At 50.4% G+C, this 14,047-nt stretch overlaps 1 protein-coding gene across 38 annotated transcripts in view; it reads left to right on the top strand.

Annotated features, from left to right (window-relative positions):
• Window positions 1–14,047, top strand: part of PLA2G6 (phospholipase A2 group VI) — an 80,625-nt gene that overhangs the window by 19,904 nt on the left and 46,674 nt on the right. For 21 of the 38 annotated variants that reach the window (XR_010156020.1, XM_009438384.5, XM_009438378.5 and 18 more), the window contains one exon: window positions 2,950–3,203. The exons of 5 other annotated variants lie outside the window; for them this stretch is intronic. Coding sequence is in view for 21 of the 33 variants with exons in the window: in XM_009438384.5 (XP_009436659.1) it covers window positions 2,950–3,203 (254 nt within the window). In the remaining 12 variants the exon portion in view is untranslated. The remainder of the gene's footprint in view (window positions 1–2,949; window positions 3,204–14,047) is intronic. 12 more of the 38 variants (XM_054675752.2, XM_016939159.4, XM_063807830.1 and 9 more) reach the window with 1 other exon arrangement.

The raw sequence follows: 14,047 nt of genomic DNA, 5'->3' as shown, positions 1-14,047 counted from the left end.
AGCACCTTCGTCTACTCAATGGCATGTTTTCTGTCAGTCTATCTTGGTTTGTTTTCTATCAGGCTGTGTTTTTTCTATGCATAATATTTACTCAGTTAAATTTTTGTTTTAACAAACTTTCTGTGAGCCAAGCTTGTGGGTGGAGATGAAAAGACGAGCAGCTGCCTTTGAGAAACTCAGACTCTGGGCCAGCCCATCTGGGTGCCAGCTTTCACTGCTCCACCCACTAGCTGGGTGACCCTGGGCCCGTGACTTTACCCCTCTGTTCTTTGGTGTTCTCATATGTAAAATGAGGATAATAATAGTAACCAGTTCATAGAATGGTTGTCAGACAGAATGATTAATGTACGTAAAGCTTTCAGGATGGTGCCAGCAAGATGCACAGGAGTGTTTGGTAGGAGGATGACGAAGCTTACAGTCTGGCAGGAGGGGCAGTTGTAACATGCTGGGCTGTGATAGTACAGATGTGTTTAAAGTGAGGGAGAGCCCAGAGCAAGGAGAGAGAACCTGGCATCTGGTGATGGTGTATCAAGAACATTTTAGGCCAGACACGGTGACTCACACCTGTAATCCCAGCACTTTGAGAGGCTGAGGCAGGCAGATCGCTTGAACCCGGGCGTTCGAGACCAGCCTGAGCAACGTGGTAAGACCCTGTCTTTATAATTTTTTTTTTTTTTTTTTTTCTGAGACGGAGTCTTCACTCTGTCACCTAGGTTGCAGTGCACTGGTGCTATCTTGGCTCACTGCAACCTCCACCTCCCGGGCTCAAGTGATTCTCCTGCCTCAGTCTCCCACGTAGCTGGGATTATAGGTGCCCACCACCATGCCCAGCTAATTTTTTTGTATTTTTAGTAGAGACGGAGTTTCACCATGTTGGTCAGGCTGGTCTCAAATTCCTGACCTCAAGTGATCTGCCCTCCTCAGCCTCCCAGAGTGCTGGGATTACGGGCATGAGCCACCATGCCTGGCCTCTATAAAAATTGTTTGGAAGAAATTACCTAGGCCTGGTGATACACACCTGTAGTCCTAGCTACTCAGGAGGCTGAGGTGGAAGGAGGTAGAGGCTGCAGTGAGCCATGATTGAGCCACTGTACTCCAGCCTGGGCAACAGAGCCAGACCCTGTTTCAAAACAACAACAACAAAAACATTTTTAAGGAGGAGGCTGAGAACCATGAGAACCGAGCTTGGATTTGAAGAAGGATCAGGGCTTTCTCAGACAGAAAAGGAGAGGAAGAACATTCCAGATAGACATCATTGAGAGATGGCACTGAGCCTTGTAATGGGACACTGCGAACTTTTCTTGAGTTGTTATGATCTTTTTTTTTTGAGACGGAGTTTTGCTCTTGTTGCCCAGGCTGGAGTGCAATGGCGCGATCTCAGCTCACCGCAACCTCCGCCTCCCGGGTTCAAGCGATTCTTCTGCCTCAGCCTCCCAAGTAGCTGGGATTACAGGCATGCGCCACCACGCCTGGCTAATTTTTTGTATTTTTAGTAGAGACGGGGTTTCTCCATGTTGGTCAGGCTGGTCTCAAACTCCTGACCTCAGGTGATCCACCCGAGTCGACCTCCCAAAGTGCTGGGATTACAGGCGTGAACCACCGTGCCTTGTTGGTATAATTATTAGTATTGATCTTTTTTCCTTTTCATGTGCCTCTTAGTGGGCCCCTTGCTTTTGTCTTCCTTCTGTCCCCAGGTTTGATCCTGTGCTCAGCACATAGGCCAGGGAAGAATGTGGCTGTGACCCAGTGTCCACTCAGATGTCCTCTCTCCCCCAGGGCACCCATACTCTGTCCTTAGTGTCTTTTGTCTGGTGACATCTTGGCACAGAGGCAGAGGGCGGCCTCCGTCTGATTGGCGCCTGGCTTTGGTGACAGTACCTTAGGAAGGCAGTGTATTTTCTGGGAACCTAGGAAATAACAAGGTATCTAATTCCATCATCAACACTGGGGATAATTTCCATGGCAGAAACTATGACTCTGCCCCTGCAGAAGGTGCAGTTCGTTCATTTCCAAGGAGCTTGCTTTTGTGTGCTGTCTCTCAGAGCTCTTTGGGAAACCTGTGGTAGCAGGAAACAAAGGATTTAGACCAATGCCGATGATCCCCTTGCTCCGATAGAGTGTGACATGATGCTGGTCACCTTTTGGTATCTAGGAGGGGGGACATTGATTTTGTTTGCGGAAGTGAAATGATCCATGCTGGCCTCTTTTTTTTTTTTTTTTTTTTTGAGACAGAGTCACCCTATCGCCCAGGCTGGAGTGCAGTGGCGTGATCTCAGCTCACTGCAACCTCTGCCTCCCGGGTTCAAGCGATTCTCCTGCCTCAGCTTCCCGGGCAGCTGGGACTACAGGCGCCTGCCACCACATCTGGCTAATTTTTGTATTTTTAGTAGAGGCAGGGTTTCGCCATGTTGGCCAGGCTGGTCTCGAATTTCTGACCTCAAATGATCCGCCCGCCTCAGCCTCTCGAAGTGCTGGGATTACATGCCTGAGCCACTGTGTCTGGTCCATACTAGCCTCTTTGAGTGCTGAAAGGTTATCTCTGTAACTTATTTAGTGAGAACCCTCCATTTGCTCAGGGCATTACTGCCTATAATGTATGTTCACATGTGCTATCTCCTTTGGTCAATACCACATACTACAGGTGAGGAAACTGAGTCTCTGCTGGGACACTGGGTCAGGAAGCAGGCAGTTAAGGTCACCTATGCACAGTGGCAGCACAGGGGGACAGCCTTCTAGGTAGCCAGCCTGGCCTGAGGGTTCTGTCACTTTTACCTCCCACTCAGTGTTGTTTCTCTTTCTTTCCCCTCCTTTTAAGATCCCTCCAGGCCCAGGATCTGGGGACAACGCTGGTGGGGAGTGATCTGGGTGTCTGTGCAGGAAACCGCTGCACTGGGTGAGATGGGCATGGGAGACTGTGCCTGGCTGACCAGAGACCTCGTTTTCTTCCAGACAGAGGGGGAAGACGGTGGGGCCTCCCCACCTGCCCCGCAGAAGATGCAGTTCTTTGGCCGCCTGGTCAATACCTTCAGTGGCGTCACCAACTTGTTCTCTAACCCATTCCGGGTGAAGGAGGTGGCTGTGGCCCACTACACCTCGAGTGACCGAGTTCGGGAGGAAGGGCAGCTGATTCTGTTCCAGAACACTCCCAACCGCACCTGGGACTGCGTCCTGGTCAACCCCAGGAACTCACAGAGTGGATTCCGGTGGGTGATGCTCAGCGGGAACATACTTCTCTCCTTTCACTCCCCCACGTCTCAGATTGGAGGTCTTATTGGCTGAGAAGCAGTTTCTTTGAGTCTCTGTCTGAGGGGTCTGGAGAGGGGTGGGAGAGAGGGGAGACTGTACTCTTGGACCAGAGGGAAGGGCTTCCGAGACTCCACACTTCTGGCCCATCAGTGTCCCAGCACGAGGCTGAGGATGGAAGCCTGGGTTGTTTCTGGCCTGGAGGCTCGACCTATATGGACAAAGGGAAGAAGGAAGGACAGGGAGACTGAGAGTGTCCACATCAGATAAGGCCCATGGGGAGAACCTTTAGCCCTGGCCCTTTATTTTTGGTTTTGGTTTTTGTTTTTTGAGACAGTCTTGCTCTGCTACCCAGGCTGGAGTGCAGTGGCACAATCTCGGCTCACTGCAACCTCTGCCTCCCAGGTTCAAGCGATTCTCCTGCCTCAGCCTCCTGAGTAGCTGGGATTACAGGCACCCACCACCACGCCCAGCTGATTTTTGTATTTTTAGCAGAGACGGGGTTTCATCATATTGGCCAGGCTGGTCTCAAACTCCTGACCTCAGGTGATCTGCCCACCTTGGCCTCCCAAAGTGCTGGGATTACAGGCGTGAGCCACCGCACCTGGCCTAGCCCTGGCTCTTTAAGGGCATGGCCATTCTCATAGGGGCTGCCCAGGGTTTGCTTAGGAAGGCTGGACAGAGCTGTTGCCTCTTGGGGCATGCTGGGACTCCCCTGGGCCTGAAGGGAAGGCTCAAAAGCCAGGAAAGGCCTGAGGGAACCGGGCCAACGGCAGAGCTGGTTGGGAAAAGGGGAGAAGCAGCCAAGGTTCCAAATGCAGGCCCCAGCAGTGCTTGGCAGACTGGCATCTACTTGGGCTCAGACAGATATCCCTGTTTCCGCTCACCTATCCATCTGGCTGTCCTGTCAGCCATCCATTCAACATGCACCAAGCACCTCCAGTGTCTCCAGAGTTCTGGGCTTCGGGCCAGTCCTGGCTGGCCTGTGAGATGACAAACATGTCCTGTGTCTTTAAGGAACGTACAGTCTGGTGGGGGAGGTCCGGTGCAAACAGGCGTCATAGCACCCCTTGAGGAGTGCTGTGACAGAGGGAGAGCCTAGGAAACAGTGTGGATCACAAGGAGGTGATTGAGAGCTACTCTGCGTCTGGAAGAGTGAGGAGGAGCCTGTGTGGCAGAACAAAATGGATAAGGTCGTTCCAGCCGTGCAGAGGTGTGGAGGTGTGAGCCTGCAGGCAGGTGGCTCTGGCTGGATCCCAGGTGCATGCAGGGCTTTGGTGAGAGTGAGGCTGAAGGAAGCAGCTGGGGACTCATTCTGACTAAAGAGGCATGGCAGGAGGGGTCTCTGAAAGTGTCAGGCTGGGGGCCAGGGGCTGCCACCAACAGAAGAGCAAGGCACGTATCAGGGCCCCATCCAATCAGGTGAGAATTCAGAGCCTGGCTCCACAAGGAACCTGAGGCAGAGGCACCCACAGCAGGTGTTTGGGCTAAATGCAGCTCAGTGGCCAGTGCAGGCACCAGTTTTAATACAGTGGGGCCATTCCAGATTCTGAGTGCAGATGGGGCTGAGCAGACCGCCTTCCAGCTGGACTCGATCAGGACTGACCCTGGACGGGGCAGGCTTGCACTTGTAGCTCCAGAGCCCCACTGCAGGCACAGCTGACCAGGGCAGCGGGTCCACTCCTTGGAGAGCTGGACAGCCCCACTTTTGAGATACACGGCCCTGGGGATACCACTAATCTCCACGTACCAATAATCACCAAGTTCTGTCAGTTGTAAAATCCCTTGACAGGATTCCAGATTTGTCTCAGCCAGCTTAAGCCCCAGTGTGGGCAGACCTCCATCCCAGGAGGATTTAGTCCTTTGTCAGCAGCTTCTTAGCTACACCTAAGCTATTCTGTGGTACTTTATAGTTTACAGGATTTTTTGTTTTCTTTTTTTTTTTTTTTTTTTGAGACAGAGTCTCGCTCTGTCACCCAGGCTGGAGTACAGTGACACGATCTCGGCTTACTGCAAGCTCCGCCTCCCAGGTTCACGCCATTCTCCTGCCTCAGCCTCCCAAGTAGCTGGGACTACAGGCACCCACCACAACGCCTGGCTAATATTTTGTATTTTTAGTAGAGATGGGGTTTCACCATGTTAGCCAGGATGGTCTCAATCTCCTGACCTCGTGATCCGCCTGCCTCGGCCTCCCAAAGTGCTGGGATTACAATTTTACAGGATGTTTTTAAGTATGTTGGGTTAGCACATTCTCTGCCAATCCATGGAGGTGGGCAAGGAAGACAGTATTCCATTTTATGCATGAGAAAATAGCCTTGGGATGATAAGTGATTCATCCCACTTATACACAGGAAGCAGTGAAGAAACAGAATCAATGTCTTCTGGTTCCCAATTCATTTCTCTGTGCTGCTGTGTTGTTTCCATGTATGTATGTATGTATGTATTTTTTTGAGACGAAGTCTTGCTCTGTTGCCCAGGCTGGAGTGCAGTGGCATGATCTTGGCTTACAGCAACCTCTGCCTCCTGGGTTCAAGCTATTCTTCTGCCTCAGCCTCCCGAGTAGCTGAGACTACAGGTGCGTGCCACCATACCTGGCTAATTTTTGTGTTTTTTAGTAGAGACAGGGTTTCACTGTGTTAGCCAGGATGGTCTTGAACTCCTGACCTCGTGATCTGCCTGCCTTGGCCTCCCAAAGTGCTGGGATTACAGGCATGAGTCACCATGCCCGGCTTTGTTTGTCTTATTTCTAAATTTTATTGATTTATTTATTTTCACAGTCATAGCTCTGGAGTCTTTTTTATCTTCTCCCCTCTAACCTGCTCCCACCCGAACCTTTCCATTTCAGCAGATAGCATCATTGCAGCTGGCTGTGCCAGATCCAGCCATCACATCCACCTTTCCAGCCAGAGGGAGGGTGGAAGGGCAGGGTGCAGAAGGTCAATCTCCCCCTCCTCAGGGACATTTCATGGAAGTTGCACGCATTGGCCAGAACCCGGTCACATGGCCACAGCTAACTGCAAAGGATGCTGGGAAGTGTTGCCTGTGTTGCAGACAGCCACGTGCCAGTCGAAAATCAGAGGTTCTTTCCCCCTCCGTCTTGCTGCTGGTTTGCTTCTCCAGACCACGGTCGTTGTGCACGTGTCTCCTGCTGCTCCGGCTGTGGCCTGCACTCCTCTCATCCTCTTCCAAGCTGCTGTCACAGCGCTGTTTCCAGAGGGCAATTCTGATTGGTCACTCCCCTGCTTTACTCCCCAAGGGCTTCCTGTTTTCTTTTCTTTTTATTTTTATTTTCATTTTTTGAGATGGAGTCTCGCTCTGTCGCTCAGGCTGGAGTGCAGTGGCACAATGTCGGCTCACTGCAAGATCTGCCTCCTGGGTTCACGCCATTCTCCTGCCTCAGCCTCCCAAGTAGCTGGGACTACAGGCGCCCGCCACCACGCCCAGTTAATTTTTTTTGTATTTTTAGTAGAGACGGGGTTTCACCATCTACTCTTAGCCAGGATGGTCTCGATCTCCTGACCTTGTGATCTGCCCACCTCAGCCTCCCAAAGTGCTAGGATTACAGGCGTGAGCCACCGCACCCAGCCAGCTTCCTGTTTTCTTAACACATCAGGTGCTTAATGGCTTAGAAGGGCCCAGTGTGATCAAGTTTCTGCCTCTGTGTTCTCAGCTCATGCTGCCTTGTGCTCCTGGCCTTTGCCCAGGCTCTTGCTGTGGCCTGGAATACTCCCCTTTCTTTGCCTGCCTCCCTTCCTCTTGCCCTCCCCTGACCTGCAGGCTGGATTAGGAGTTTCTGCTGGGCATCCCATGGCACCCATCCCTGCACTGGGGATCCTGCCTTCCTGGTAGGCCACAGACCTTGTGAGGGGAGGTACTGTGTCTGTTGGGTTCATGACAGTGTGCCCAGCCCCCAGCAGGTGCCTGGCGTAGATCAGGTTTGTGGAACAAATGAATGTGATATATTAATTTAGCTTTAGAGTATTCATTGAGGGCTGCTGTGTTCCAGGCCCTCTGTGCCACCTGGGTGGAGGGTGGAGGACTGTTGCATTGAGGGCAGTTGAAGGAGTGAGCTGGGAAGTGGGAGGTGGAGGATGGGGACTGGGATGCAGGGTTTGAGGTTATCAGGGGTCCCAGAAGCAGTAATGCCAAGGCCTAGGCTGTGACCTGGAGTGAGGGCTGCGATGGGGTGGGGTGGGGTCGAGGCTGTGGAGGAGGGTCAGGGCACTGCTGGAGCCCTGGGGTTCTCCAGGGCCGGGGGTCGTCATTGCAGTGTTCTCCCAGCTCCTCTCAACACCCTGCAGTCTGTGGAGAGCAGGCCTGGTGCACTGGACTTGCCTCTGGCCAGGGCTGAGTTTCTGCCTTCTAAACGATCCTCCTCCTGTGTTGCCCTAGAGGCCTCTGGACTGTCCTGAGTACTTGACGCGTGTTAGAGTGAGCATGGGCTGCTAGCCTTCCGCTCCAGGTGGAGGAGTTTCTGTTGTTCTTTTGCTGCTGTTGCTGCAGTGAGCTGCCAGGCTGAGCTTCTGGATGGACCTGGGGGATGGAATTAGGAGCTTCTGAATTCTTGGGTTGTATAACCTAAGGCCGGAGAGTCCCACAGCACTGCTGCTGGGCGGAGAGACTGGACCCTGCTGATACAGACAGCGACAGCAGCAGGAGCATCTGCAGTTTCCCAGCAGGTCCTGCATGCCTGGGCTTGGCACTAGTCTAAGTAGTAACTCATGTTATCCTCACGACAGTCCCACGAGGTGGGGTCATTACTGACCTCCTATTACAGATGAGGAAACAGAGGCTTGCAGAATTTGAGATCACACAGCTGGTCAGCGTAGCGATTATTCAGACCCTGTCACCTGGCTCCAGAACCCACTCGTTTACCTTTCTTACATCAGGGCTGCTTTGTAGTGTGGCGAGCTGAGTGGAGCTCCACCCCCCTGGGCTGATCCTGGCCCTTCCTGCCTGACCTATGGTGCGGGGGCCCTGGCTCTCCCCGTGTAAGCCCCCAGGGGTCACTTGTAATATGCCTGTGTACATTATGATAGCATAGATACTTCTGTTCCTGGTACAGATTAATCATTTACGGCTGGCATTGACTTGTAACAGATGACATTTGATGGAATCAGCCAGCCTCTCACTGGTATCTCAGCAGAAACAGGGCTGTACCTCCCAGGCATCCTGGGAAGGATGATAGAAGCCTGTGATCTGTGCTTCCCTACCGGGAGCTGACTTTTGAGGCTCTCTGGACTGGGACTTTGCCATAAAACTGCTTATCAGGAACCTCAGATAAGTGGAGTGCCCTGTGTCCTGGCCACGTACTCTGGGGCCAGCTCCTCCATCCATTCAGTCCTCCCACATCCCATCTTCACCAAGCAGAGTGGAAAGCGGCAGGTCTCTGCGAGAAAAGGAGGCTCTGTCCCCAGCCTTCAGTGAGATAACTTTAGAGTGGGGCCTTGTATTCCCTACACAGGCCTTGTCCCCGACACGGCCTCTTTGCCCTTGCTTCTCCTTCTGCTAAGAATGCTCCTCCCCAACTCCTTGGCTGGACACACGGCTCCTGCTCTGTGGGCCTGTCCTGTTCCCACTCAGAGCCTCAGCACCCCCCATGTGGCCAAGACACAGCCCCTCTTGCCTTAGGTTGCCATGGGTCTGTTTCCACATCTGTTTCCCCTCCAGACTGCAGGGCTCCTGAGGGACAGGGCCTGGGGCCAAGTCTCCTCTGCGTTCCTGATGCCCGGTGTTGTGCCACGCTCTCTGTGGGTGCACGGTAAATATCTGCCGAGTGGCTAGATGTACCCATGGTTGCTGAAGGCCAAGTGTGTTGACCAGAGGGCATGGGAAAGGCTCCACTGGGGTGTCTGGGGTAGAGATAGACCTTAAGGGGTCCAGAAGACTCCACCAGCTGGAGGGAAAGGCCCTACAGAGACAAGGTACTAGGAAAGGCCCAGAGGACAGAGGAGGGGCCCTGTGGGGAGCCTGTGGGCAGGAAGGGCCTGTGCTGGGCTTTGAAACTGGGGACTCAGGTACTGCTCTAGCGTGAGGGTCCTTGGCATTTTTTTGGTCCAGGACCCCCTGAGGTCCCTGGGGAATGAGAACAGGCTCACACAGCCACTTTCAAGAGGTTTGCAGGACCCCTGAGGCTTAGCTGCATACCCCTCCCACCCCAGCAGAGACACAGCAGAGGCTTCTCAGAGTGGAGGCCAGGTGGCTTCAGCCTGGGGTTCTAGAAGGGAGGGAAGAGACACACCCCCGTGTGTCCTCCAGAGCCTCAGCCTTCTCCCTGAATCTCCCCTTTGCCTCCTCACTGTAACCCACACCTGGCTCTCCTCGAAGGACCCCGCTTGCCCCGCAGCCTCCTGAGAGTTTTCTCTCCCAGTCCCTCTCCCACTGGGCCTGGAGGTGGGGCAGGGTCCTCCTTGCCCCCAGCCTTGAATCTTCTGTCACCCTACAATACCACTTGCTGTCACCCCGGTGATAGGTATCTACGAGCCTGGGGTGCTCCCCCACATCCTCAAAGATGTGAGCCCCTGACTCAGCGTTGCCTCTGGTTCCTGACCCTCCACATTCACATGACCACGCGCTGGCCTTTATCATCGCCAGTGACAGCAGCTCTCCCGTAAATACAAGTTTCAAGCACCCCACTTTCCAGTCTCTGCCTTCTGTCTTTCCAGTTCATTCCCTCTAGTCCTCCACCCACACAGTGCTCTTCCCCATTGACAGGGGATTGCTCCTGGCCGCTTTTCCCAGCCCCATCCCGTTCATGTGCCTTGCTTTGTACCCAGCATGGACTCCATGGCCTGTCATTGTCACTCCTTCACCTATACTTCCTGCCTCCTTGCTTCTCTCTCTCTTCGTCATCCTGGCATCACCACCCCAGAACTGCTTGGTTTCAGTTCTCCACCATGGCTAGGGGAACATACCTTTTTGCTGACTGCTCTCACTTTCTTTTTTTTTTTTTTTTTTTTTTTTTGACACAGAGTCTCGCTGTGTTGCCCAGGCTGGAGTGCAGTGGCACACTCTCAGCTCACTGCAACCTCCACCTCCGGGGTTCAAGCAATTCTCTCTGCCTCAGCCTCCTGAGTAGCTGGTATTATAGGCACCTGCCACCACACCCGGCTAATTTTTGTATTTTTTTTAGTACAGACAGGGTTTTGCCATGGTGGCCAGGCTGGTCTTGAACTCCTGACCTCAGGTGATATGCCTGCCTTGGCCTCCCAAAGTGCTGGGATTACAGGCATGAACCACCCTGCCCGGCCCTATTGCTCTCACTTTGAAATCACGACATGAGCCACAGTGAGCCTATGATGTGGTTTGACATCTTTCTGCATTTCTCTGTTCACCCCTCTCCCAGAAGGCATGCCTCCCTCCCTCCCCTCAGCCTGCAGCCCCTTCCCCTCCACGCTTACTCTCAGCTGATAGCCCTGCTGCTGTCTCGCTGAGAAAATAGAAATAGCCAGAGGAGAATTCCCTCCACCCCATGCACACACCTCTGTCCCCGCCTACTCCACATTCCCTGTTGTCAGCACCGATGTGTCTAGCTGAGGGTGGTCCCCCCATTCAAGGCCATCATCTCCTGTCATCTACTTCTTGACACCATTTGAACAGTTATCTCCCCTCTTTCCTACATGACACATTCCCCTTTTCTACTATATATTTTTTGCTATGGATTGTATGTATCCCCCCGAAATCATATGTTGAAGCCCCAATCCCTCGTGTGATGGTATTAGGAGGTAGAGCACTATGGGGGTGATTAGGTCATGAGGATGGAGCCCTCATGAATGGGATTAGTGCCCTTAGACGAAGAGGCAAGAAAGAGATGATCTGTCTCTGCCATGTGAGGGCACAAGGAGAAGGTAGCCGTCTGCAAACCAGGAAGTGAACCCTCATCAGGAACTCGATCAGCCAGCACCTTGATCATAGACTTCCTAGCCTCTAGAACTGTGAGAAATAAAGGTTGTTTAAGCCTCCCAGTCTGTAGTTTTCTGTTATAATGTCCTGACCTAAGTTATTTTCCATCACTATACAATGGGTTATTTTTTTCTTTAAAAAAAATTATTTCTTGACTCTACTTTTTCCTCCAGAGACTGCTTATATTCCACTGTCTTCATTCCTCTCCTCCTGTTTTCTCTCTTTAAACTTTTCAAAAATAGCAAAATATAACACATACAGAGAAAATGATATACAGCTCAGTGATTTATCACAAACACCTGTGTAACCACCACTCGAATCTAGAGATAGGACATTACAGCACCCCAGAAGCCCTCCTTTTGTCCCCTCTTCCCAAAGAAGGGTAACCAATAACTTGCCTTTTATGATGAAGGCTTTTTTTTTTTTTTTGAGATGGAGTCTCACTCTGTTGCCCAGGTTGGAGTGCGGTGGCGCAATCTCTGCTTACTGCAAGCTCTGCCTCCTGGGTTCACGCCATTCTCCTGCCTCAGCCTCCTGAGTAGCTGGGACTACAGGTGCCCACCACCACGCCCGGCTGATTTTTTGTATTTTAGTAGAGACAAGGTTTCACCGTGTTAGCCAGGATGGTCTCGATCTCCTGACCTCGTGATCCACCTGCCTCAGCCTCCCAAAGTGCTGGGATTACAGGCGTGAGCCACCGCCCCCGGCCAAGATAAAGGCTTTTCTATCTGGCTTCTTTGTTAGCATTTTGTTGGCGAGATTGATACGTTTTGTGTGCAGCTGTCTGTCATTTTCATTGCAGTAGAATTCCATTGTCTACTATATCACAGTTTTAGTTACTCATTCTACTACTGATGAAAATTTGGGTTATTTCTAGTTTTTTTGGTGCATACATGCGTACATTTCTGGTAGACATATACCTAGAAGTGAACTGGCTGCATTATGGGCCATAACTTGTCTTCAACGTTAGTAAATAATACCGCCCGTCTGTTTTCCAAGCAGCAGTGAATGACACTTTCTGTTACTTCATATCTTCTGTTACTTGGTACTGTCAGGTTTTAAAATTTTAGTCATTCTGTCGGGTGTCTAGTAGTATGTTATTGTGGTTTTATTTTGCATTTGCCTGATTGCAAATGAAGTTGAGCACTTTTTGATACAGTGATTAACCATTTGGATATCCTCTTCAGTGAACTATCAGCTCAATTCTCTTGACTATTTAAAAAATAAAGTTGTTTATCTTTTTCTTACAGAGTTTTAGGAGGATTTTTTTGGTACATGTGCAGTCCAAATACACACCTTTTGTCAGTGATACGTGTTCAGCTGCACACACGGTGTTTTGCCTTTTTATTCTTTTAATGGTATCTATTGATAAACATGAGTTCTTAGTTTTAATGAAGTCAAATTTGTTCGTCTTCTTTACGGTGTACTTTTTGTGTCTTGTTTAAGGAAGTCCTTCTGTATCTTAAAGCTTTGAGAAGCATTCCTTCTTTCTCCTATTTTCTAAAAATTGTTGAAGATCTCCTTCCTTCCTTCCTTTCATCCATCTCTCTCTCACCCAGGCCAAACTTCAGTGGCATGATCATGGCTCACTGCAGCCTCACCTTCCCAGGCTCAAGTGATCCTCCTGCCTCAGCCTCCTGAGTAGCCAGGACTACAGTCACGCACCACCATGCCTGGCTAATTTTAAAAATTTTTTGTAGAGACACGGTCTCATCAAGTTACCCAGGCTGGTCTTGAACTCCTGGGCTCAAACAATCCTCCCACCTCAGCCTCCCAAAGTGCTGGGATTACAGGCATGAGTCACATGTCTAGCCTGTATTCTTTCTTTCTTAAATGTTTGGAAGAATTCATGGGTAAAACCATGTGACCCTGGAGTTTATTTGTGGGAAGCTTTTAAAACATGGATTCAATTTCTTTAACAAATATAGGACTATGAGATTTTCATCTCATGTCGGTTTGGGTATGTTGTGTTTTCAAGGAATTTTTCTATTTTATCGAAGTTGTCAAATTTGTCTGCAGGTCCTCTTATTTTCTTTTTAATGTATGGAGGATCTGAAGGGATGGTACTTTGTGTTTTCTCTATTTCTTGTTTGGTTTTGCTAGTGATTTGCCAATTTAAAAAATCTTTCCAAAGAACCAACTTTTGGCTTTGTTTATTTTTTGAATCCCTGAGTAGCTGGGATTGCAGGCGCCCGCCACCACATCCGGCTAATTTTTTGTATTTTTAGTAGAGGTGGGGTTTCACCATATTGGCCAGGCTGGTCTCGAACTCCTGACCTCAGATGATCCACCTGCCTCGGCCTCCCAAAGTGCTGGGATTACAAGTGTGAGCCAGTGTGCCTGGCAAGCCTCTTTTTAAATGGCACCAATCCCATTCATGAGGGCAGAGCCCTGATGATCGAATTACCTCCTAATGGCCCCATTTCTTAATACTATCACACTGAGAATTAAGTTTTAACATAAGAATTTTAGGAAGACACAAACATTCAGACCATGGAACATATATAAAACAGTTGTCCTACCAACTAACAGAATACACATTCTTTTCAAGCACACCTATATAAAAATTATAGACAATGACCTATGCTGGCCATAAAGCAAATATGAACAAATTTCAGATACCTGAAGAGATTTAGACTATGTTCTCCAACTACAGTGCAATTAAGCTAGAAATCAATAGCAAAAATGTAACTATAAATGAGCCCATATGTTTGAATTTTAAGCAAGATATATGTAAATTATCTATGGTTCAAAAAAGAAGTCACAGTGAAATTTAGAAAATATCTTGACCTGGCGGGTTGCAGTGGCTCACGCCTGTAATCCCAGCACTTTGGGAGGCCAAGGCGGGTGGATCACCTGAGGTAAGGAGTTTGAGACCAGCCTGGCCAACATGGTGAAACCC

The sequence above is a fragment of the Pan troglodytes genome, chromosome 23 (assembly GCF_028858775.2).
Source record: "Pan troglodytes isolate AG18354 chromosome 23, NHGRI_mPanTro3-v2.0_pri, whole genome shotgun sequence".
Classification (NCBI taxonomy): Eukaryota; Metazoa; Chordata; class Mammalia; order Primates; family Hominidae; genus Pan; species Pan troglodytes.
The sequence above is the reverse complement of the archived record's forward strand: the minus strand, read 5'-3'. Positions and strand labels throughout refer to the sequence as shown.